Here is a 25,946-nt window from a genome sequence, read left to right as displayed (position 1 = left end):
TTGGTGAACTGATATGCTAGACTGCTGCACTAACAGCCCGTGCCTGTAACCTCTCAAAGGAAGAACAGGTGAAAGGTAGAGAGGCAAGCCTGCTTGTACAGTATGACAGCTTAGTCTCCTGACATTCGATCCCCTGCTTCTGGTTCCCAGGAAAATGACTATCCGCCTCTACGTTCCTTTCGACCAGTCCCTTTCGGTAGTTACAAAATACTCACCCAGATGGCACCAAGTGTTTATACAGAAGCTAGGGGTTAAATCAGTTGCAAGTACCCAGTAGCTGCTTACGAAACAGATAACTGGAATACCATTTTTAAAAGTCTTGTTAAAAGAAGCTTGAGGGAAAAGGCAAAACAGGACACAGTCCTGAGTTAAAGGGATACAAGCACATGTCAGTTTTCAATTTACAACCCTAAATTGCCCCTCAGTGTAGGACAGGTGGCCACAGGCTATGTAATAAGCTTTAACATTCCGTAAGACGTTAAGCAATCATACAAATATAAAAAGTATGACATATATTACATGATTTTATTTATTTTTTATCATGTCATGGAGATAGCAGCATATGTATGGGAGGAACATGCACTTTGTTAAAGAAAATTGAAAGGCTTTGATATGGTCTTGTCTTATCACAAATTAATATACCATACTGTTGTTTAGCTTGTGGTAGCAGTAGCACATACAGGGCCGGATTAACACATAGGCAAACTAGGCATGTGCCTAGGGCCTAAACTCAAGGGGGGCCCCAAAACAGTTGTGTGGGGTTTTTTCTTTTTCTTTTACATATGCAGATTTGACCGGAAAATGTTTGCTCACTGACATTCGAACCGAGGCATGTATCTTAAAATCAAATTGCTCTGACAGCTGTTACGCAGATTTCTGTAATATTAGAATTCTGTATCCCCACATTATTCCATGCTTGTGCAGATGCCGTTTTTAGAAGATCGCTGGATGTGCATGCGCGGCATTTCTGTGCCCGAGCCCCATTGTGTTCTCAAGCATTGAGTTCTGCTGCAGCTGGCAACATATATTGTAAACAAGACAAAACTAATTCTGTGGCAAAATTAAATAGCAAATCTAACACCACTGATTTTCTGGATAAACAGTTCAGCCTCCTATGTTGCTCAATACACAAAACCTTATAAATCTTTTTTTTTTTTTTTTTTTTTTTTTTATCTTATCTGCTGGACGTCATTGAAATACTGGGTAAATGTTACAAATAGTTTGTGGATATTTGTATCCATTTCCCAGAAAAGTCAGCAGGTTTTGAAACCTTACACTCTAATTGAGTGCTGTCTGAAACATGAAAATATTTTGCTAAAGTAGTTGAACAAGTAAAGTATTTAACACTGCCCAATCACTACCAAATGCAAACGTCTTTGTGCAGTCCTGAGTTTATTAACTAATGTGACCTCTAACCTCTATTGACATGTCAGAAATTTAACCTTAGACATGTCTCCAGAAAGCAAGTTCTCTTGAATTGTTTTCAAGTCAGATGTCTTCTTAATTTAATTCTTTTCTTTCTATTTATGATTGCTGGATTCGTTACCAGGCAACAGGAATACACAAAGGAACTTTTTTTTAGCCTTTGAAAGGATTACATTAATAATTGTTTTAATGGATTCATATTTTTATTTGAATGTTTAACCGTTAAGAATTATTATTTTAGATCAATTGAAGTACAAAAGACAAACGCACACGCGCACACACACACACACACACACACACACACACACACACATATATATATATATATATATATATATATATATATATATATATATATATATATATATATATATATATATATATTGTGATAAACCTCAGGGCATGGTCCTGAATGGGAGATATGTGAGGGCAGAGATTTTGTTAGGACTTTGTCCTTACACAAAATGGAGGTCCCAATAGGACTACACTTCACAAAATGGTCGCCCACCACAAACTACACTACCCAGGATTTTTACCAGGTAATTAAGGTATGTCAGCACACCTGCAGGTGATCAAGGGGTAATGACCAGCCCTATAAACGGAGCAAACTGACAGCACCACAATGAGAGGGGAGTAGAAGGAGTTTGGTTCTGTGGTGTGAGAGGTTTGGTTGTGTTTCTTTTGATTTCTGGATTGCATTATTGTGTATGACCCTGGACTGTTTGGATAAACCTGTTGGCTGTTTTGACCCTATTTTGGATGACTACCTGATTCTTTGTGAACTCTGGTTTAACTTTACGACTCTGATTATTGGACTTCCCTGGAAAATAAACATGCAGGTAACATCCTGTTTAAAATAAAACTTACACTCGTTGTGTCTACTGTGTTGTCCCCGCTCATACTTGTGAACAAAGTCCATAAAGAAGGACCAACTTTGTCACAATATATATATATATATATATATATATATATATATATATATATATATATATATATATACACACACACACACACACACAGATGAACCACGCTTAATATCATACCCTGTTTATTATCACGTTTTTTTAAAAACCACTCACCATGCACCATAGGTTCTTTGAGAAATTATTAATATCATCTCACAAACCTGGTTATCATCACATTTTGTGCAGCCTGTCAAATGCTGCATGGGTGGTCTTAATGGGATACAGTTCAGTTACAAAACACCAACATCACCATATTGTAGTTTAACAGCCTCATACAAATGCACACAAAAAAAATGCCAAGTGCAACGCCTAACTGATAGTTTTCATCAGTCGACAAGTCATGCCTTTTTTAGATAATGACACAAATTGTTTCGTTCCAGTTAATGATACAAAATGTATTTGTCCTGTAGAAAACTATATGCACTTGCTTAAATGTAAAGAATGATAAAATGCATTGCACAGTATTAAAACACTACTCTTGCATTCACTGTTAGTTTTCTTTCTATTTTCTCGCACTCGTAATATACTGTCATAGGCAAACATGAAACTCGGTTTATATCATGACCCGCTTTATATCATGAATTACGCCTGCACGGCAATCACGATATAAAGCGTGTTCATCTGTATATATATATATATATATATATATATATATATATATATATCTTCCTGGGATATATTTACTAACATCACATTTAATTTGAATCTAGTCAAAATATCTCTATAGAGTTATTATTAAAAATTGACCTACAAAAAACTCACCAAGCATTGAGACTGTAGCATGCAACCTTTATTTTCTTTTAGGGTCAATCTGCAGGACTGAAGGGAGAACAAGTAAGTATTCATCTAAATCTGAATCAAAATTCAGTTACAGTGTTTGAAAAATGACTTAAAGATTGAACTTAATTCTCACCAATTGCAATTCACTCACTGTACCTATCCATTAATGCTGTATGTCTATAGCCCATTCCTGATTCTTGAATTTCTTTCTAAGCAGCATGTACACGATTATTGTACGTTACAGAACATCTTAAGCTAAAAGTGATATTTTGTTCTAGTTATATTTGAAGTTTTTTTTTTTTTTCAAATCTGTTTTTTCTTTAATAGGGTTTACCTGGTCCAGTGGGAGAAAAGGTAATTATATTGGCTTCTAGATGTATTAAGTTAAAGTATATCTCCTCAGAAGCCTGTGACTCATGAGTTGTTGTCTGAGTCACAAGATCCAAGTTTGGAATTAACCTTTGGCCCAAACATCTGCCTCTGTGACTCACAAACAAAGACACAAGCTACAGGCTTAAAGAATGCCATACCGACCAATGAATCTGATATGTTATGTTTACTAATATTTATATTTGTAGGGTCCACTAGGGCCAGAAGGTCAGCCAGGTCCACCAGGCAAGGAAGGTCAAAGGGTGAGTAAACTTTGTTAACATTTGCGCAGTGTTTTAACTGTCTTAACTGAGATATCTGACACTTGCACCAACAAACAGGGGAAACACTATTAAACTGGCAGCTGTGTAAGACAAGGAGCGTGCTGGAGACTAGAAATCGATCTGGGGATTCTAATTTAATGACATTTAATAATTGATACATTCCTGAGTGCACTGCCTGCTGTGACTGACAGCACGGACGATGGATTTGATATGTTATATAGATAATGAATCACATTAGCCAAACACCACTCAAATCCGACTGTTGTGAAAATAATCAGGTTGCGTAGTGTTTTCTTAAACGTGTGTGGTGGTCAGCTTCATACACGTTTGAATGAACCATGCCGGCTTACTGAATTGACATTAAGCTGAAAGGTGACCGCACTTCCTGAGCTGGCTGCTTTTTTTTGTTTTGTTTTTGTCTGCTGACTGGCTCGTACATGTAATGTGCTTTTAAATGTTTTCAAGGACCTTTAGCAGTTGAGGGCACTCTTGGCAAATTTGCATCTGTCATATATGACTACCCTTTCAATTAGTGCTACTTTAATAGGTTTTAAAATAAAATGTGGTTCCCCTATGTCATATGAATGAATTCATTGAAAGCATTTCATGCTGCCCTTAGGAAAATATGTGTAACAGGGGATAGAAAACAAATAAAAATGTACATCCATAAAAATTAATTGCGTTTTGGCAAGATAAAGTGAAAGTCACAAGTGCCTTGACGTTTTGCTTGAGTTTTATGCTTTAAAGTTTTTGTTAAATGTTAAAACAATAGGTTGTACCTGACCACATCTAATCTCTTGTCTGTTATTTAAAAAAAAAAAAAAAAAAATGACATAAATCAGGATCTGCAAAGATTGTATCTGTGCCTGCTGTCCTGACTGTTTTCAGACATTTACAAAAGCACACATACAATATTATTAAAGAAGACCAATGTACTGGAAACACTTCAGGTAAGCTTTGTAAGTAGACTGATATTCTACAAGCTGCTATACTAAAATTGTAATTGACAAAAACTGACCTAAAACAGGCTATGCTCAAAAAGTTGGTGCTCAAGTGTAAACTAAAGCTAAGGTGTTAATCAATATGGTGAAGAGAATAAGACAAGGTCTAGCAATGGCTGACCTTGTATAGAAATTCATGACAACATCTTGCCCGGTTCCAATAAATATGTTCTTAATTGGTTAAGGTTAATACATTTCTATGTAAAGGCTGTTGCTGGGTTTAAATCGTGACTTCCTTATGGTTACAAATTGGCATCAAATTGTCTTTCCGAAATAAACAATAAACACTTCTGAGAATACAAAATGTCACAGATAGTTTTGCTTTATTAACAATAATAAGGATCTAAGCTTAGTTAGCGAGTAGGAAGATGGGAGAACTGCACGCTGCTTCCTATTTATAACTACTCTTTGGTGGCTGGAGAGCTTCCTCATGACTGCAAATGCACTAAAGTTTCTGCTATTTTTAAAGATTGTAATCACACACAAACTTTAGCTTGTCGGTCAACCTGTGTTCAAAACATTTTTGGAAAGTTTTATCTATCAATGGCTTTCAAAACATGCAGTACACCAGGTTGTAAAACCCCACATGTGTTATTTTCAGGAACAGACTCTTCACAGCTTCTGTTTGGCCTCATTTAATTACTACATTTACATTTACTAGCAGTGATACCAAAAACATGTTATAAGGAGGTAGCGGAATGAATTTGCAGAAACTGTGCTGTGTGGGATTTGAATCTAATTCTGTTTAGTCCAAATAGAGCCCCAGGTTCTTAACAATGGGGAGTCAGTCCTGGCATTAGTGTCTATAGATCAAACTAATCAGCTTTCAATCTACAGCTCACTGTTGCAAACCTGAATGAGTATGCAAGTAAATTCATAGAACTTAAATGTACTTCCATACTACTGATTGATTGACTATTGATTTCCACTAGTGGTCCAGTACTCAAAGCTATAAATGTTGCTTTCCTTCAGGCAGCATCTTGGGGCCATTATAATATCATCTTTCAGAGTTTTAACAACTAAATAATTAACCAGTGTTTTTTTTTTTTTTTTTTTTTATGCACTCCCCGGAGGCTTAGTGTTTGTTTATTAAAATCATTTAAAGTGTGGTTTAAATATGAATAAACATTATTTTGTGCTAACCGAAGATCATTTTCTTGACCAGTTAAAAGGCATCACAAAGGCTTGCCACACAAGGTGACTGCTACATTTAACTTTGATTCAGTTCCTCAAAGATTATGGTAGCATGAAAGGATGAAATCAAAATGTCCATGCACAACTTGAGGCCTGTTTATGTATAAATAATATACATATTCAAGTATAACACACAGTACATACTGTGCAAGTCTAAGCTGACAGTTGCATAACAGAAGACATATATTTTGGATGTAATTAATGTTAACGATGGTGTAGCAGGGAGAGATCTTTGCTGACTCTGCTGGCGTGTTCGTAGTACTGCAGGAAGAGGGCGGCAGTCTTCCAACAACCGCCTGTGAGTCATGGCAGTGACACGGGGAGGTGGGAAGGTAGGTGTGTGGACTTTCCCCCTCTCTGAATGGCTGAGAGGTGAGTCTTGGCAGATTGCTAGGCTTATAAAAAAATGCTCTGCTGTTTCCTCAGGCGTATTGTAAAAGAGCAGGCTAGTTAGCCAACAGAGTAGGACAGTGATCCGGGTCGTGCGGGTAGCGGCGACCGGGATAACGCTGCCGAGTGCAGCACCTATTATTTGTAGTTTTATTACTGTTTTATTTTCCCTTGTTCTTTTCGCCTTCTGTTTTCATTATTATTTCTTTAAGCACCTGCAAGGGTGCCAGTATTGTGTACCATTGCTTGGGATGCCCGTGGTTCTGTTTACCATCGCTGGTAAATCAGACCACGGACCCACAGCGCCATCTGCGGGACTAAAGAAAAACAGCACCCTGAAATAAAACTGGGCACCTGTGCGGTGTTGCCAAATTCACCTGTCTGTCTCCTGGTCAGTGAATTACCCACACCCCTTCCACACGTGGTGTTAGAAGTGGGATTCACTGGCACTGCCCCAAGCAGTGCAACTATAGAAGGAGCAGACTAGCGATGGATGCGACTCAGTTTGCCGCAATGATGGACCTCCTGCGCCAGACGCTCACCGCGGCAGTACAGGGGGCGGCTAGACCCGCAGCTCCAGACCACTCCATCCAGAGACCCACCAAAATGATGGCCGAGGATCGACCGGACCCTACTTGGAGGAGTTTGAGGCTATGGCAATCTCGGTCGGGTGGCCCCAAGCCCAGTGGGCTAGCTATGTGTTGCCCCAACTCACCGGGGAGGCTCAAGCAGCTGCGAGGATGCTGTCCCCGGAGCACATGCTGGATTACCCCTAGCAGCCATCCTAAATCGTGTGGGAGCCACACCGGAAGGCTACCGGAAGAAATTCCGGGAGGAGCAGTTTGCAGCAGGGGAGCACCCATGAGCCATCGCCCACCATCTGAAGGATTACGCCATGGGTTGGTTGAATGGTGGAGCACTTCCTGGAGTGTCTAGCCTCTGGACCTCAGCTGTGGGTCCAGCGGCAGGCGCCAGACATGCTGGACCGGGCGGTCGAACTTGCCAAGCAGTACCATGCAGCGGAGCCAACGCCTGTGAAACTGCCCGGGAGGAGTGCGGCTACTGGATCGTCCCCTCAACTGGCCCCGGAAAGGGCGAAGGGACTGGGGGGAAGGGGTAGGCCAGGATTTGGTCGGGGGGTGTCGGCGGGAGCTCCCGGCCCGGGAACTGGGGCAGGGTGGGGATACCCACAGGCTGCTGCAGTGTCGGACCGGGGTCTCGCACGGACGCCTTATCGGCGAGCCCCTTTTATGGCTCCAGTGTTTCCCCCTTTTGCCAAAACTTCGGGGAGAGAAACCAGCCCACCGAGGTGTTGGACGTACAGGGAGGTGGGCCACCTCGCCCGGGACTGCCCCGTGATGGAGTGTGACCTCATCCGACCAGGTAGGCGCGTTCAATTACCTCAGTCACTTCAGCACAAGGGTTTTGTTATTCCTGTGACAGTGGATGGTACAAAAACCCAGGCTCTCCTGGACTCAGGGTGTGGTTAGTCTCTAGTACAGGAGAGCCTAATCTCACCGGGGCATAAACGAATATTGGGACGGGTACATATTAAATGTATTCATGGGGATGTCCGCTCCTATCCCAAGATCAATGTATGTATGTCTATTGGCCAGCAGGTGCAGGTAGGATTATGTCCTCGATTGCCGGTACCAGTACTTCTGGGACGGGACTGTGAGCAGTTTAAAGATTGGTTGGCTGCCCTGACAGCCCCGTCTTCTTTATTGGCTAAGAAAGAGGAAGTAATTGGAGAGATTTTTCCCTTTCGCGATCCAGAATGGTTTTGCCATAAATTTAAACCCCGTAAAACTAAACGGGAGCGCCGGATCGCTAAGAACGAGGGCTGGCAATGGAGGGAGTCGGAGAAGTTTCAGGTGGGGGTGGTTGGTGAAGAGTCCTGGGGGGAGGTCGCGGAGCCAGCGCAGGGGTCTGGCTCGGCTGCCTCTGCTCGGGACCGACCTGACCCCGAGTTGGAAGCCATGGGAGCTGATTTCTTAGCCTGCTCCCGTGACTTCCGACTCGAGCAAGGGCGTGACGACGTGCTGGGCAGGCTCTTTGACCAAGCAGCGGTGGTTAATGGTCAGTTGGTCGAGCTCAGACCAGCCGCCATGTACCCCCACTTCGAAATTAATCGAGACCTACTGTACCGTGTTGATAAATTACCCCAGACCGGTGAAGTGCGTCATCAGTTGTTCATTCCTCAGCCCTTTAAGGAGGATTTATTGCAGCTGGCTCATGCTATTCCCCTGTCTGGTCATTTGGGAAGGGATAAAACCAAAGCAAGACTTGTGTCACAGTTCTTCTGGCTGGGGCTGGATGGCGATGTCAAGCGGTTTCTTGAGCGTTGTGGAGAATGTCAAAAGGCCAGCCCTAGAGCTGTTCCACGAGGCCCACTGGTGCCTTTGCCCCTAGTGGAAGCTCCGTTTGAGCGTATTGGGATGGACATAGTTGGGCCATTAGAGAGGAGCGCGGCAGGATACACCCACCTACTTGTCATTCTGGATTACGCTACGCGTTATCCAGAGGCAATTCCCCTCCGATCTATGTCCGCTAAGTCTGTTGCCAACGAGCTTGTGAAGGTTTTCTCCCGGGTGGGGATTCCCAAGGAGATACTAACCGATCAAGGCACCAATTTTTTATCCCGGCTAATCAGCGGAACATGTAAGCTTTTGAGAATTAAGACCATTAGGACCTCTGTGTTTCATCCTCAGACTGACGGTTTGGTGGAACGCTTTAATAAGACCCTTAAGAACATGTTGCGCAGGTTTATTCGTAGTGATGTGTGTTACTGGGACCAGCTGATCCCCCCCCCCCCTTCTCTTTGCGATCAGAGAGGTTCCCCAGGCTTCCACGAGGTTTTCACCATCCAAGCTGTTTTATGGGCGGAGACCCCGGGGCGTGCTCGATCTGGTCAGAGAGATATGGGAGGAGCAGCAAGATAATTCGACCAATACCGTCCGGTATGTGTTGGACCTGCGCAAACGTCTTGAGTCTGTGGGGAAATGGGCACATGACAATTTGCAGCAGGCACAGCACAGACAGGAGACACAGTATAACCGAGGAGCCCGGTTGCGCACATTTCAGCCGGGGGATAAGGTACTTCTATTATTACCCAGTTCTGAGTCAAAATTCTTGTCTAAGTGGCAAGGACCCTTTGAGGTTACATGCCAGGTTGGGAAGGTGGACTATGAGATCTGCCAGCCGGAGCGACGGACAGAGAAACACATTTACCATATCAATCTCTTAAAGCCTTGGTTACAACCAGAGGTGTTGTTAGTGGCACATGCAGATGACGTCACAGATCTGGGACCTGATCTTTCTGTGTTGGCAAGAAAAGGATCGGTACAGATTGCTGCGAATCTGACACCAACGCAGAAATGAACAATAACGCAGGATTTTTATTTTTGTACTTGAACCTAATTTTTTGTTAGTCAGTGGTTCTTAACTACAACTAGAATAAAATTGCTGTGACTGCCAATACTGTATAACCACTGGAGGTTTCAGGATAAAAACGGTTAAATATTTTCATTAGTTGATAACTGCTATAGCCTCCCACCCACCAGCTTTACCTAATAGGTTCATGTCATAAATCAGCTATTCTTGGAATATCATTGTGTTGTAATACTTTTCAAAGTAAACTGAGCCTTGATCATTCTTAGCAAGTATATAATCATTTGTTATATATAAATTGTTATAGATTCAAGTCTGTTATATGGAGGCTGTGTGGTCCAGTAGTTAAAGAAAAGAGCTTGTAACAAGGAGCTCTCTGTTTCAAATCCTGGCTAACTCACTGACTCATTGTGTGGCCCTGAGCAAGTCACTTAACCTCCTTGTGATACGTCTTTTGGGTGAGCCATTGTTCTAAGTGACTCTGCAGCTGATGTATAGTTCACACAGCCTAGTCTCAGTATGTCGCCTTGGATAAAGGCACCAGCTAAATAAACAAATGATGTGCGAGTAGAAGTTTATCATTTAAAAGTTCATAGTACAAGGTCATCATATGAATGAAATTATGTCAATATTTATGTTAAGTGTAACAAGCTGAACATTTGTTCTGGAAAATAGTTATCTCATGTAAAGAGGTTGCTACCAGCTGCTATAGAAAGTTGTCAGTCAGTAACGCTTTATTACCATGTAATATAAGCAGGCCTAGCAGACATGCCCATTTAAGCCATTACTGGCATGCATTGCTATATATTATATACATCTAATATAATAAAATTACAAAACTAACCAGTTAAATAATCTTTATATAGTGCCTTTCATAATGGTGTGCTTTACAAGATACGAGACTTGAGTGTGTGAACCATGCATCAGCTGCAGAGTCACTTACAACAACATCTCACCCCAAAGACTGAGCACAAGGAGGTTAAGTGACTTGCACAGGTCACACAATAAGAACATAAGAACATAAGAACGTTTACAAACGAAAGGAGGCCATTCGGCCCATCTTGCTCGTTTGGTTGTTAGTAGCTTATTGATCCCAAAATCTCATCAAGCAGCTTCTTGAAGGATCCCAGGGTGTCAGCTTCAACAACATTACTGGGGAGTTGATTCCAGACCCTCACAATTCTCTGTGTAAAAAAGTGTCTCCTATTTTCTGTTCTGAATGCCCCTTTTTCTAAACTCCATTTGTGACCCCTGATCCTTGTTTCTTTTTTCAGGCTGAAAAAGTCCCTTGGGTCGACACTGTCAATACCTTTTAGAATTTTGAATGCTTGAATTAGGTCGCCACGTAGTCTTCTTTGTTCAAGACTGAACAGATTCAATTCTTTTAGCCTGTCTGCATATGACATGCCTTTTAAGCCCGGAATAATTCTGGTCGCTCTTCTTTGCACTCTTTCTAGAGCAGCAATATCTTTTTTATAGCGAGGTGACCAGAACTGAACACAATATTCAAGATGAGGTCTTACTAGTGCATTGTACAGTTTTAACATTACTTCCCTTGATTTAAATTCAACACTTTTCACAATGTATCCGAGCATCTTGTTAGCCTTTTTTATAGCTTCCCCACATTGTCTAGATGAAGACATTTCTGAGTCAACAAAAACTCCTAGGTCTTTTTCATAGATTCCTTCTCCAATTTCAATATCTCCCATATGATATTTATAATGTACATTTTTATTTCCTGCGTGCAGTACCTTACACTTTTCTCTATTAAATGTCATTTGCCATGTGTCTGCCCAGTTCTGAATCTTGTCTAGATCATTTTGAATGACCTTTGCTGCTGCAACAGTGTTTGCCACTCCTCCTACTTTTGTGTCGTCTGCAAATTTAACAAGTTTGCTTACTATACCAGAATCTAAATCATTAATGTAGATTAGGAATAGCAGAGGACCTAATACTGATCCCTGTGGTACACCACTGGTTACCACACTCCATTCTGAGGTTTTTCCTCTAATCAGTACTTTCTGTTTTCTACATGTTAACCACTCCCTAATCCATGTACATGTGTTTCCTTGAATCCCAACTGCGTTCAGTTTGAGAATTAATCTTTTGTGCGGGACTTTGTCAAAAGCTTTCTGGAAATCTAAATAAACCATGTCATATGCTTTGCAATTATCCATTATCGATGTTGCATCCTCAAAAAAATCAAGCAAGTTAGTTAGACACGATCTCCCTTTCCTAAAACCATGTTGACTGTCTCCCAGGACCCTGTTACCATATAGGTAATTTTCCATTTTGGATCTTATTATAGTTTCCATAAGTTTGCATATAATAGAAGTCAGGCTTACTGGTCTGTAGTTACCTGGTTCAGTTTTGTTTCCCTTTTTGTGGATCGGTATTACGTTTGCAATTTTCCAGTCTGTCGGTACCACCCCTGTGTCAAGAGACTGCTGCATGATCTTTTCTTTGAGTACTACTGGGAGGATCTCATCCGGCCCAGGGGATTTGTTTATTTTAAGAGCTCCTAGTCCCTTTAACACTTCTGCCTCAGTTATGCTAAAGTTATTTAAAACTGGATAGGAACTGGATGACATGTGGGGCATGTTGTCAGTATCTTCCTTTGTAAAAACTTGTGAAAAGTAATCATTTAACATATTTGCTATTTTTTTTTCTTCCTCTACGATTTTGCCATTTGTATCTCTTAAACATTTAATCTCCTCTTTGAATGTTCTCTTGCTGTTGTAATATTGGAAAAACATTTTGGAATTGGTTTTAGCTCCCTTAGCAATGTTTATTTCTATTTCTCTCTTGGCCTTTCTAACTTCCTTTTTGACTTGCGTTTGCAGTTCTGTGTACTCTTTCTGCGTACTTTCTTTTTGGTCCTTTTTTAATGCTCTGTAAAGTGCCTTTTTTCGCTGAATATTTTTTTTTAATTGATCTATTAAACCATTTTGGCAATTTAGTTTTACATTTAGATTTGTCTACTTTAGGGATATAATTGTTTTGCGCCTCTAGTACTACATTTTTGAAGAACAACCATCCTTCTTCTGTGGGTGTTTTCTCTATTTTACTCCAATCTACTTCTGTTAGTCTCTGTTTCATACCTTCATAGTTTGCTTTTCTAAAATTGTAAACCTTAGCTTTAGTCATTACTTTTGGGGATTTAAAAAACACTTCAAATGAGACCATGTTGTGGTCTGAGTTTGCCAGTGGTTCTCTGACCTCTGTTTTAGTTATTCTATCTTCGTTATTTGAAAAGACTAAATCAAGGCATGCCTCCCCTCTAGTGGGTGCCTTCACAAATTGTGTTAGGAAGCAGTCATTTGTCATTTCCACCATTTCTATTTCATCCTTCGCTGAGTCAGTGGCTGAGCCAAGATTTGAACTGGGGACCTTCTGGTTACAAGCCCGTTTCTTTAAACTCTGGAACACACAGTCTCCTTATGTTACTTTTGGTTTTGTGTAATGCCTGGCTGAGATGCCAACCACTTGAGAAGAACCTATACAGATGCACTATGTTCGATTCAGATTTATTTACTCATTCATAAGATTATTTTAAAAACGTTTTGCTTTTTAATACATTATTTGAGTCTAATATGCCTGGTCTGAACCAAACCACCTCCCATATTGGTAACAAACAGAACTAATGGTTGAACACACTTGTCCGTAAAAACTTAGAACTTTCTTAGTTCAATAGAAAAACTTTTCATGTGTGCAGGCAGAAAGACAATTTCAAAATATGTCATCTATAAACTTTTTGTTTTACTATAATATGTGTGATTAACTAAATATGTACACAGTTAATGTATCCAAGGAAGATGAGAATCAGTATTTTCTGTGCAATAATGATAATGTTACATTATTACATGTTTTGTAATAAGAGCCAAAGAACTGCATAATGGTCTTATAAAGTGTATGTGAAATGTGTATTTCAACTTGGTTTTCAGGTATTACCAGAACACATTTTGAAGCTGTTCTTAATCTAGAGTTAAAACACAATTGTAACGATACAGGGCTGAAATTCCCAGGTCTTTACAGTTGACTGTTATACATTAGAAATGGCATGCTGGATCTCTGGCAGGTTTCAATAAACTGTGACTTGTAACTTCTCCATGTGTCACTGTATCAACAAATGGAAAAAGCACAGGGTAGCTATATATATATATATATATATATATATATATATATATATATATATATATATATATATATATATATATATATATATATATATATATATAAAGCTATACTCCAAAACATACTTAAAAATTAATTAAATAAAATAAATAACATAAGATTGTTTACTAGTGCCTAAATTAAATGAGTTGTATATTTCTGGTTTGGTGACATTATGGGTGAATTGTTTCTGTCTGACAAAAAACAGGGGTACAATATATACAACACTAATCAGGATCAACGTTACACATGAATTTAGATAGTAGGAAAAACATTAAATAATACTGAATATATTAAAAAATATATAGTATATAACAATAATATTGTACTGTATTCTGTAGATTTTGTAAAAGTAAGTTATTTCAAAACTACAGATTGACTGGAGGCAATGTAAAGTTGAAGCTTTAGCTGACTGTTAAGTTACCAGAATCATGGAGGAACAGTTTATTATGGCAGCCAATGTATGCTATATGATATCTCACCCTACAGCCCTTGACATTTGTATCCTTCATAGCATTTAAAGATGGCTCTTTACATATTTAAGTCCAACATGGAAAGAGATAAAGCAAAAGTAGTAACTCAGCATTGTTTTTGTGGCATCGATAATGACTTACAGCGTCTATGACAGTTGATTATTTATAAGAACTAACAATAACTGTTCCAGAGAACACAAATATGCAGATTAGACAGAAAATGCAAAGAGACTAAAAACACAGATATATGTACTGTACAGTAACAGAGGTTAAAGTCATATGCACCTAATAATGCATAAGCAAGTGACACATTGTGAAGAATTTACAGGTGTCTTTGTTAGACAGCTGAGGTTTTACTACCGGATTTCCACGCACTTGATTTATGATTTACATTTGATGAAACAGGTGAATTTAGCTGTCTTTCATACCAAGGATACTACTGCTATTATTATTCTTTTTATTCCAACAAGTGAAAGGGTGGTAATTGTGCTACTAGAATAATTGCCATGTATTTGTCAGTTATATAGAACATGAACACCAAATACACCGCTGTATTAATTCGTTGTAAGTGATGTAGAAGAGAAAGACCTTGAAAGAGGGAGGGTGTTTAATTACACAACTGGATACACAACAGGGAATGAGGGATTGTGAGAAATAATCCGCTGTCTGACATAAGGTACATAGCACAGGAGCTGAAAGCAAGTAATTTATGTAGCTATTCCATCACAAGGTGGATTCTTTTTAGTGACGCATTGTTAACAGTTGACACGTTTCTAAATACACTGCATCCTGAGGTGGAAAAAAAATACTTCCCAGGTTTATCGGTATATCTGACAGCAGCCGCCTATTCTAGAAGCAAGGCAAAGTGGTGACACTGAATGAGAAAGATTCAGCATTAAATAATTAAAAGTTCAAAGGGCTTAATGATTTACAGTGCCTATAGAAAGTCTAATGCCCCTTTCAAAATTTCCACCTTTTCTTGCCTTATAGCCTGAAATTAAAAGGCATTAAAATAGTTTATTTTAATTTTTTTTTCATTTAACTACACAACCTACCCCACAACTTCCAAATGAAAAAAATATTCTAGAAATTTGTAGAAAATTAATTAAAAATAAAAACTGAAATAGGTTGTTTGGATAAGTGCCCACCCCCCTTGTAATAGCAATCCTAAATTAGCTCAGGTGTAACCAGTCATCTTCAAAATCACACACCAAGTTAAGTGGCCTCCTACTGTGTTAAATTGTAGTGATTCACATGATTTCAGGATAAATTCAGCAGTTTCTGTAGGTTCCCTCTGCTGGGTAGTGCATTTCAAAGCAAAGAATCAACCATGAGCACCAAGGCGCTTTCAGAAGAACTCTGGGACAAAGTTGTTGATAGGCACAGATCAGGGGATAGGTATAAAAAATATATCAAAGTCCTTGAATATCCCCTGGATCACAATCAAGATGATTATTAAGAAGTGAAAGGTGTATGGCACCACCAAGCCTATCCCCTGCCTAGATCAAGCCGTCCCTCCAAACTGGATGACCGAGCAAGAAAGAGACTGATCAGAGAGGCTACCAAGAGGCCAATAGCAACTTTGCAAGAGCTACAGGCTTTTATGGCCAAGACTGGTTAAAGTGTGCATGTGACAACAATATCCCAAGCACTCCACAAATCTGGCCTGTATGGTAGGGTGGCAAGAAGGAAGCCATTACTCAAGAAATCCCACCTTGAATCCCATTCGAACTATGCAAAAAAACACTCAAGAGATTCTGTAACCATGTGGCAAAAAGTTTTATGGTCTGATGAAACTAAAATGGTACTTTTTGGCCTAAATGTAAAGTGTTATTTTTGGCGCAACCCCAACACAAGCTGTTCTTAATGAAGCATGGTGGCGGCAGCATCATGTTATGGGGATGTCTCTCATCGGCAGGACTGGGGCACTTGTCAGGACAGAAGGGAAAATTAATGGAGCAGAGTACAGAGAAGTCCTTGAGGAGAACCTGCTGCTCTCTGCAAGAAAGCTGAAACTGGGATGGAACGACCCAAAGCACACAGCTAAAGCAACATTGGGGTGGCTAAGGCACAAAAAGGTAAATGTCCTTGAGCGGCCCAGTCAGAGCCCTGACCTAAATCCAATCGAAAATGTGTGGCATGACTTGAAATGCTGTCCATCAATGCTCCCCAAGGAACTTGATAGAGCTTGAACAGTTTTGTAAGAAGAATGGTCAAATATTGCCAAATCTAGGTGTGACCTATCCCAACAGACTCACAGCTTAATTGCTGCCAAAGATGCTTCCACCAAGTATTAACTCAGGTGGGTGGAGACTTATTCAGTTATGATCTTTCAGTTTTGTATTTTTAATATACAATTTTCACAATAAAAACTTTTTTCCTCTTAATAGTGTGGATTATCGTGTGGCACTGAGGACTTTCTATAGGCACTGTATGTCGTCTTTAGAGTAAAGCAATTTGTAACCCTAAAGCAGTTTGTAACCAGTGTGGCACAGGAAAAAATGACACGCAATACACAATAGACATAGCTTAAGAAAATTGAGATGTTTATTTGGAACCATGTAACCTTGCGACACAGCCTTTCATACGTGTGGCACCTTGGCAGTTCCAAATTGAATTTGAAGAGGTTAAAAACCCTATTTATTAAAGGTTTATACAATTGTAATTATCTGTAGAGGGGAGTTTTTGTCTAATACTATTTTTGGAAAATATACAACTTCAGTGTTGGGAGTGTTGGTGGAGCTGGCTAGTGTTGGCATGGGCCTCAGCCTGCAGATCCCTTATGCTGTCCCCACATTTTCATAAATATTAAGATATGAAGAGCCTAAGTGAATATTGTATGACGGTAACATTCTGTTAAGCTGCCCTTGATACATTGCCAAGCAGCTGTCAGCTTTGCAGCTCCTTTTCTGGCCTGCTCTTAACCCCTTATTGGAACAAATCTGATTTTATTTCAGATCTCAGAATATGAAGGATCTCAAGGAGCTTTAACCCCTTGCATTTTAAAACAAGCATATGGAAACCGCAAGAGCCATTCAGAGGATTTTTAGTAGATTTATATCAACACATGTTAATGGATACATATACTTTAAATTCAATACATTCAGTAGAAATGTGTGTATATATGTGTGTGTGTGTGTATGTGTATATATATATATATATATATATATATATATATATATATATATATATATATATATATTATATATATATATATATATATTATCTTATAATAAATGTATCTTTATCTTATATTTTCTTCTACATGAGAAATTCAATATACAATTTTGAAATGAAGAGAAATTCTGCAGCCGTAATATTGTTTTATGCTGGTTTCCTCGTCCTGAAATCACTCAATTTACCATTACTATGGTCCTATAATATAATACAAAAAATACTTAGTTATTCAGCGTTTGTTTTACTTATATTCATGATAATAGCGTTCATCACTTGGCCTACATTACTGTAAGCTGCATTTCTTTTTATATAATTACATATACACACACTAACCTGTATAACCAGTATAATCGTAAATCTTGAAAAACTACTCACTTCTAAATCTTTTGTAGTCATTTTTGTATTACTTTAGTATAAATGCATGTTAATTTGGATTCATATGTTGTTTTTTTCTATCTTTATGTGAACGAAAAGACACACATTTGCCCGTTTTCCCATTGGAAATAGTGATATTTTGAAATATCACTGTCCTGGTGACAAAAGCAAAGTTTTTGGGGAATAATAGCCATTTTCTATACTTTTGAGATATAAGCAATTAGGAGATAACACTTACTACCCAGGAACAAAAAAAAAAAAAATAATTGTTACACGGTGTAATTTTCATATTAATTTGTGTTTTCTTAAAAGTACTATCATTTCCAAAATACAGATTGGTTCTGCTCCATCAATCATGTAGTAGTAATAATAATAATAATAATAATAATAATAATAATAATGCTGATGGTAATATTGGAAACAGCCTGAAAGTAAAGCATGCAACTTTTGAGTTTGATTTAACTTTTTGTGGTACCAGATATATTTTTCTATTTATATTTGCTATAACTACACATGTGATATCTACATACTCTGTAATTTTGGCATTCTTTACTTAGCTGTAACCCCTTTGAATGCAGTACATAGATCATGTATTGTCTTTCTGCTGTTTCTTGTGTGTTAAAGAGATGAGATGAATGTTACTGTCAGATATTGATGACAACCCCTTGTGACTTACCATCTAACCTTTTGGCTTATGTCTCAGTGGCTGGTGGATTAGTGGCAGCTTTTGAAATAGCTTTTTTGGCCTAAAGCCAATAGTATACTTCTTACTTTCCTAAATCCTTAGCCTTTCTGTCTCAGTGAATTACAATCTGAAATATCTAAACCCCCTCTCGGCATTACAAATCCTGTTTATCTTGTTATTGAACAGGTGCCTATTTCAGTTCATTTTTAAAGCTTATATTTCACTTATAAGGTAGTGAAAAATCTAAAGTAAGCAAATGGCAGTTATATTTCTGCTCCTTGCCCCTCTGTGTGGGCACACTTTGAAGCCACATGTAATTACTGTACAAATCTAATGGTATTTACTAGCATTGGTGCAACATTAAATTACTTAAACAACTTTTCTGATAATAAAACCAATTTCAAGTATTTAATTAGTAGCCTGTAATATAGCAGAATACATGCTAGCAGTGAGATGTGAAGATATTTTTCGCCTAATGGTGACGAAATTCCCTACAAAGGGGATGTAGCGGAATGCGGTCGTATTTAGGGATATACAGTTGTCATGAAACTTGGTATTAACATAAATTAGTTTATTCTGAGATATGGGGGGGGGGGGGGGGGGGGTGTCCGGCTGTCCGTCTATCTGTCACACCTACATTTTGGCTTATATCTAGAGAGTCGCTTATCAAATTATGATTAAACTTTTCATTGCTAATTTGTATTCTGTACACGCTATTGATATGTATTATGGACATACTGATACCTCAGATTTTCGGTTCAGAATGGCGGGGGGGGGGTTACTAATTGTTAATTAACATAATTGTTTACCGAACAGAGCAGTAATTGAGTGTTATCACTAACAGTATAAACTACTATAAACTATAAACTATAAACTACTTGTCACCTCTACTTCAGTGACGTGAAGTACAGCAATCTGTCGCATATCTGACTGTGATGGGACCAGAGTAAGGGTGGATATGTAAAAAGGCAGATAAATGAAACCTGTTTTAAATACCATTATTCACAACTGTGACAACTGCTATATTCACACAATTATTGTTTTGCGATTCAACTTTTATTAGGGAGCTCCCCTAAATCCCTTGTTTAGAAAGATACAGGGTATTAATGCTTGTGAGCGGATAGCCGTCTGCCTTGTGGGTGCGTGCATTTGCTACCGATTGACAGGCAGGAGATCGAGATGGAGGTTGAAGTTGATAGGCCCCGCAGATGAACAGGATATATTTACATATCAACACACTGAACAGTTCAATGGTTGCACACAGTGTACATACAACACAAACTAATTTTCTCTGTTCAATAATAAACTAACGTTGCTGAAGAGCTTGATCATGGCGGATAAATGGTTAAGGATATGTGACAGGCAGATATACAATGGCTTACTGTGCATTGTTACTTTTAAATAGCAATCAAGAAGTGGTGCTTTTAAACTGAGGGGAGTTTAAAGTCGCATAGCAACTAACAGTGCCATGGAAAATGTGAAATAATTAGTATTAGAATTCTTCTAATTATAATTTTCTGAAAGGCTATTGTTTATTAGATACAGATTTTCTGAAGCATGTGTGGATTATAATAGGCTATACCAATGTTTCTTGTGGGAAATTAATATTTAATGGCAGCATAAATTGTGACACAAATGATCAAACTCATTTTAAATATTGAGCTGTTTCAATACAAATATGTTAGTGTCATACCCATTTTTTTTTTCATAAAACAAGTGATGAATTTAATATGATAACTCAATTTTAAAGTAAACCATCTGCTTCTGTGCCATGCCTACTTCTGAATTAAACCAGTCAAATTGTTCTCCAGCTAGAACAAGTAATTGTAAGTATACAAAAGTCTAAGCTGAAGTGGCGCTTGTGCTGTTGTTAAAACAAGTTCAGCCAACAGTGTAAAGGCCTATTCACATCAGACGTGATGTGACAAGCGAATGTATAGTATGATACACTGCACCACGACAAAAGTAAGTAAGTAAATAAATAAATAAATACATTCACACTACCTGTGATATGACGGGCAACACTGAAGATTTGAACACGCGGCAGCTCGAGAACTGATCAATGAAGAACAGCTTCCCTTGTGCACCTTTTTTCTGGAAGAAAATGTAATTCTTGGAGTATCAAAATACCATGAGCTGTATAATAAAGGACGCAAAAATTACAAAGACATGGCGATGAGGGAAAACATCTGGGACTGTATATATTTGGTGTATGATTCGTTTACGTTTACTGAAATAAGTACCCTCTAACAAGCTATTATGTATTCTACATTTGTGTTAGTTGTGTAACAGAATTATCATCACATCGTACACATCTGTCCCCATGTGTCAAAGGTAAAAGTGTAATAAAGGACAAATCGCATCGGGTCCAGTGTGAATAGACCTTAAAAGCTGAAATCTCAAAACACAATACCTAATAAATAATCTTTATATAGTGCCTTTCCTAGTGGACTACCATCACAAAGCGCTTTACAAGATACAAAACTACAGTGTGTGAACTATGCATCAGCTGCAGAGACACTTACAACAACATCTCAACTGAAAGATAGAGCACATGTGACTTGTTCAGGGTCATACACTGAGTCAGTGACTGAGCTGGGATTTGAACTGTGGACCTGCTGATTATAAACCTGTTTCTTTAACCATTGGGCCACACAGCATGTATTAATTCCATAGCCTCCTCAACTCAACTGAACTGTGTATTCTAACCAGTACACGCCACCAAAATTTACATACAAGTACAATGTACCATGTAATGTGTCACACAATGGACAGCAAACTATTTAAGTACCAGATTAGTTAGCTGTTATGTAGTGGAAGCAGAGTCTGACAAGAAATGTAAGACCATGCCTTGATGCACGTTTTCAGAGCATGGCAAACCACTGATAGGTGTTGTGCTCTCGAAAGCTGTCACAGGCAGACAACAGCTTTAGAGGATTGTGACGTCCGAAAGTCAACATACTGCAAGTTGTATCGATTAGAACAGTGCACCCTTTAAGCAATAAGACTTCAGTGTCTTAATTTAATGGTCCACATTTGTATATTATTTTATTTATTTTTTTTAAACCTTATGGCAATACAATGTGTCAGTTTAATTTTGTATACAGTATACATTATTCTCTAGTTTTGTAATGCTGTTTTTTTTAATGGGTGTATTGCTTATCAGAAGTTATAAGAAATATGGAACATACTGTAAATGGCATCATGATTCATCAAAACACCTTTTTGTAGGCTTTAACGCACACCACCTATTTTTGTTCGCTCCTTGGGGAGTGGGCTCTGCTTCAAAGCACTGTAAGCAATGACATATATGAGTCTTCATCATTAAGACCCTGCCTTTAAAATGCCCATTAACATGCCCCAGGAATTCTTTTGTCTGTGTAGAAAAAAGTGTTTTAAATATTTACTACTAGCATAAATCTTTTAGAAATGTTTCTGCTTTACAGCTTTCTTAAGCTTAGAAGAGAAAATGTCAATAATCTGAAGGAATTTTCAGTCGAACATGAATATAAAGTATTCTAAAAAATAATAGTCACTTGTTAGGGAAACAAGGGATCTTCAGGTATTTCATGTTCTCGTGCATTCACATTTTAAACAAATATTGTGAACATTGTGAACATTTCCTCCTCTTTTATATGTTATTCTGTATTAAATATATTCATATTGTTTGTGTCATGTTACTATTTAAATACACAGGTGTAAGGTCTCACTATAGCTTTAAATTATATACCAAGCATCAAGAGAAACTTATCACTATTATCACACAACTTATCACACATTTATTTTCAAAAAAGATAAGGTATATAAATGATTGACATTGACGAAATGTTTTGGTTTCTTTTTAATCACTTGATTATTCATCCTTGACCATGACACGCCTGAGTGACTGACTGAAGCATATGCACTTAATCACCTAATTAGTGAGACAGTTGATTGGACACTGGATATGGAGCGATTTCAGCTGTTGAATTGCAAGCTTGAATAAAGAAAATCACAGAAAAAATAATTATGTGCAACCTCTGTCAAGAGAGCAGCGCATTCTTGCATCGGCATGTTGGAGGCTGAACTAGGGCAGCATACTGTGGCTTGCCATCTTGAGTGCTCACAGCCAGCGATTTCAAACCTGGCGAGATGGTATAACCAGAGACAATCTGTCAATGACAGGCCACGAACTGGGAGACCAAGAGTCACAACATCTGCCCAAGATCGACAGATCATTTTGCAGCATCTTCGTAATGTCAATTGTTAATCAGTACAATAAAAAGTCACTGCACCTGCTCTAAAACAGAGTGTGTCATTTTTCTATCACATCTAGTGAATTTTATCCAAATATAAGCAATAAGTTTCTTTTGATGCCCAAATATAAGTGATACATTGCTTTTGATGTTCAAATATAAATGATAAGTTTCTTTGGATGCTCAGTATATATGTTTAAAATAAATTCTATCAGTCTGTGCTTCAGTATTCCATTTTTTAGAAGAAAGTCAGGATTGTATTAATTATCTATGCAAATGAATGCAGCTTACTGCTTAATTCACCCTTCGTTTTATAGATAAGTACTAAAAGAAAGTTAAGTATACAATTCTTTGATCGCCTCACTACTGCAACCCACTCACTAATCTAAAGGACTAAAGATCAACTGGCAACCTTTATTCCCGCTGTCAAGCCAATCTGATCTTTTCACCAACCTAAAAAACAGATTTTACCAAGTAACTGAACACTGGAAGTGAATGCCAAATTGTGGAATTCCCAGCCTGCAATTTCACCTGACCACTGGGGGTTGCTGAAACGTAATGAGGTGAACTAAGCCAAGCCAATCTCAGCCCAGAAACCCTGGCCTCACCCCACCCCACCCCACCACACAGGACTGCAAAGACAAATGCAACGCTCTCTGTGACCCCCAAACCAAGATACTGATATTGTATATTGTACATTAAACTGTTCTACACTGTTACTAAGGAAACCGAAAACAGTCAAGGTTCATGAATAGGAACAACTTTTAATATTACATTAAAACAAATGGAAAAAGTCTGAATTGGGGCACCTCTTCTGTTCTTTTAGGGACGACGAGGAAGGCCAGGTGTTGCTGGGAGCCCCGGATCCCCAGGACCTCCAGTGAGTAAACTTCAAAATAACATTTTCCTGACAGAAAGTACCTCAAGCAGTATAGCTTCAGGGAACCACGGCTGTCACGCTTACTATGTTATGCAGGAGCAGAAGATTTTGCTTTGGACTTTGCGTGCGTTACACATTGCTCTTGCTTTAATGTTTTCTTTCCCATTTGCTTCTTCAGTCCTTGTTAGTTTCGAAGGATTTGTAAATCGTAAATGTGTTGATGTGTAGCTGTAATAATTTTCAAGGGCTCAAAATTAATTAGCATAATAGTTAACTTTATTATAGTAAGCTGCAGCTATTCTCTGTAAATATATGTAAATATATGTTACAGTATATCAGTTGGAGACAGTTAATTGGCTTTGAGGTGTGCAAACAATTACTACTGATTTTAGAGATTAATCTCTCATTATGGAACAATGTGCACATTTAGATGGCTTTCTGAGGATAAAAAAATATCCTTAGACTAATTGAAGGTGCAATATCAATAGATCTGTCAAATGAGGATGGTTAGACTGAATTACAATGAAGTTTCTACATCATTTTATTTTTATTATTTATTAATAATATACAAACATACATTTTCAAATGAGAGATATTTTTTGAAAAACAAAATATCTTGTCCATTACCATATTTAAATTAAGACAAAAGCTGTTAGTTTAATATGAAACACTATTAGATTTACCACTAACCTTGAAGACAGGGCCGTACGTTTGCAGGCCATTATTTTGTAATATGATAGTTTGTACTGTGATATTTTGTAACAATTGTAAGTCGCCCTGGATAAGGGCATCTGCTAAGAAATAAATACAAATAATAATTATTCTTAACAAATTTAGATTAAAAAATAAATACATTTTAAAAAAGTGATATTGCCTTACTTAAAATTTAACAAAGATGAGGAAAGTGGAGCCCACAGAAAAGGACTAGTCTTGTTGCCTTAGTGGGTGATCTTTGTTCATTACACCCTTATTATAACTGTATATGTAGACAGCAGCACTGAAAATGTAAGCAACAGCACAACACAAAAAAGAAGTAGATAAAAACTTTTGTTTCATTCATAAAGTTCTCGTGTAATGAGAAGTCTAAAGCAGCATAAAGAAAACCCCCTCGCTCGGGTCATGGCTATAAAGAGAAGCCTAGGGATTTGTAATAGTTTTGCTTGTCACGTCATGTTCTGTAATCTATGCAACAGCTAAATATTTGTCCCTTGCCTATCTAACCTGAACGTGTTGTAGTTGGTGCCTGTCAATACTAATGAAATTATATTTTTCAGCATTTAATATAATTACATATCTCAAGAATATATATGGCCGGTGGGGAGGTCCTCCTTTAAAGACCAGATAAGCTCTTTCTAAAGCAAATTAGATACTGTAAGCTTTGTTTTCAAGCATCAGTCTCTTTTCAAAAGACATGAAGAAGGGTATGTACAGATTCAGTAGACAGGGTTTTGAAGAACAAAGCAGTGGGGCTCACAGCATTACCATATATTTTTTAAATGTGGTCAGCTGTACCTACTCTACAGGAAGATGATAAGAAAAATAAAGGTGTTTTGCCCAACACAAATGACACCAATGTGCTCTTGCAAATTATTTTGCTTACTGATCTGTTTATAGGCAGTGGCTAAGGGGAAAGCTTTCTTATAACAATCTGCAATTGTTTGTGTTTGTGTGTTTCGTCCACCCCTATTTCATAGAAACAACCATCCAAACATGAAAATGTATAAATTCAGTATGTGTGTTGCTAGCCAGTACACCTAAATATACACAAGAAACAAACAAATATACAAGTGAACAGTACATTACAGAGATATTAGATTCCTGATACTCATGTCCACCCATCCATTGTGCATCTTCAACCAGCACTTATTATCAGTGTTACCATTTTGTTGTCATTTTGACACTGTAAACTGCTTTATGTTGATGGCCTCATTATATATCAATATACAGTGTACAATGTCAGATATATTTGATTTATAGCGTATTCACTTTTTTGGTGTTTAACGTTTTTCAGCTTCCTAACTTCCTAATAAATGACATAATTTCAGGTCTACAGATGTTTTTTTTTTTTTTTTTTTCTCAAATACCTAAACCTGTTTTTAACAGATGCCATATTAATGGCAGGAAGATTTACAAGTATAATAATGGTGCTC

At 38.1% G+C, this 25,946-nt stretch overlaps 1 protein-coding gene across 1 annotated transcript in view; it reads left to right on the top strand.

Moving 5' to 3' along the window:
- Nucleotides 1–25,946, top strand: part of LOC121316379 (collagen alpha-1(XIX) chain-like) — a 113,919-nt gene that overhangs the window by 45,716 nt on the left and 42,257 nt on the right. Inside the window, exons 16-19 of the mRNA XM_041251457.1 lie at nt 3,195–3,224; nt 3,498–3,524; nt 3,749–3,802; nt 23,743–23,796. Coding sequence (XP_041107391.1) covers nt 3,195–3,224; nt 3,498–3,524; nt 3,749–3,802; nt 23,743–23,796 — 165 coding nt within the window. The remainder of the gene's footprint in view (nt 1–3,194; nt 3,225–3,497; nt 3,525–3,748; nt 3,803–23,742; nt 23,797–25,946) is intronic.

This window comes from Polyodon spathula, chromosome 5 (genome assembly GCF_017654505.1).
Source record: "Polyodon spathula isolate WHYD16114869_AA chromosome 5, ASM1765450v1, whole genome shotgun sequence".
NCBI lineage: Eukaryota > Metazoa > Chordata > Actinopteri > Acipenseriformes > Polyodontidae > Polyodon > Polyodon spathula.
The sequence above is the reverse complement of the archived record's forward strand: the minus strand, read 5'-3'. Positions and strand labels throughout refer to the sequence as shown.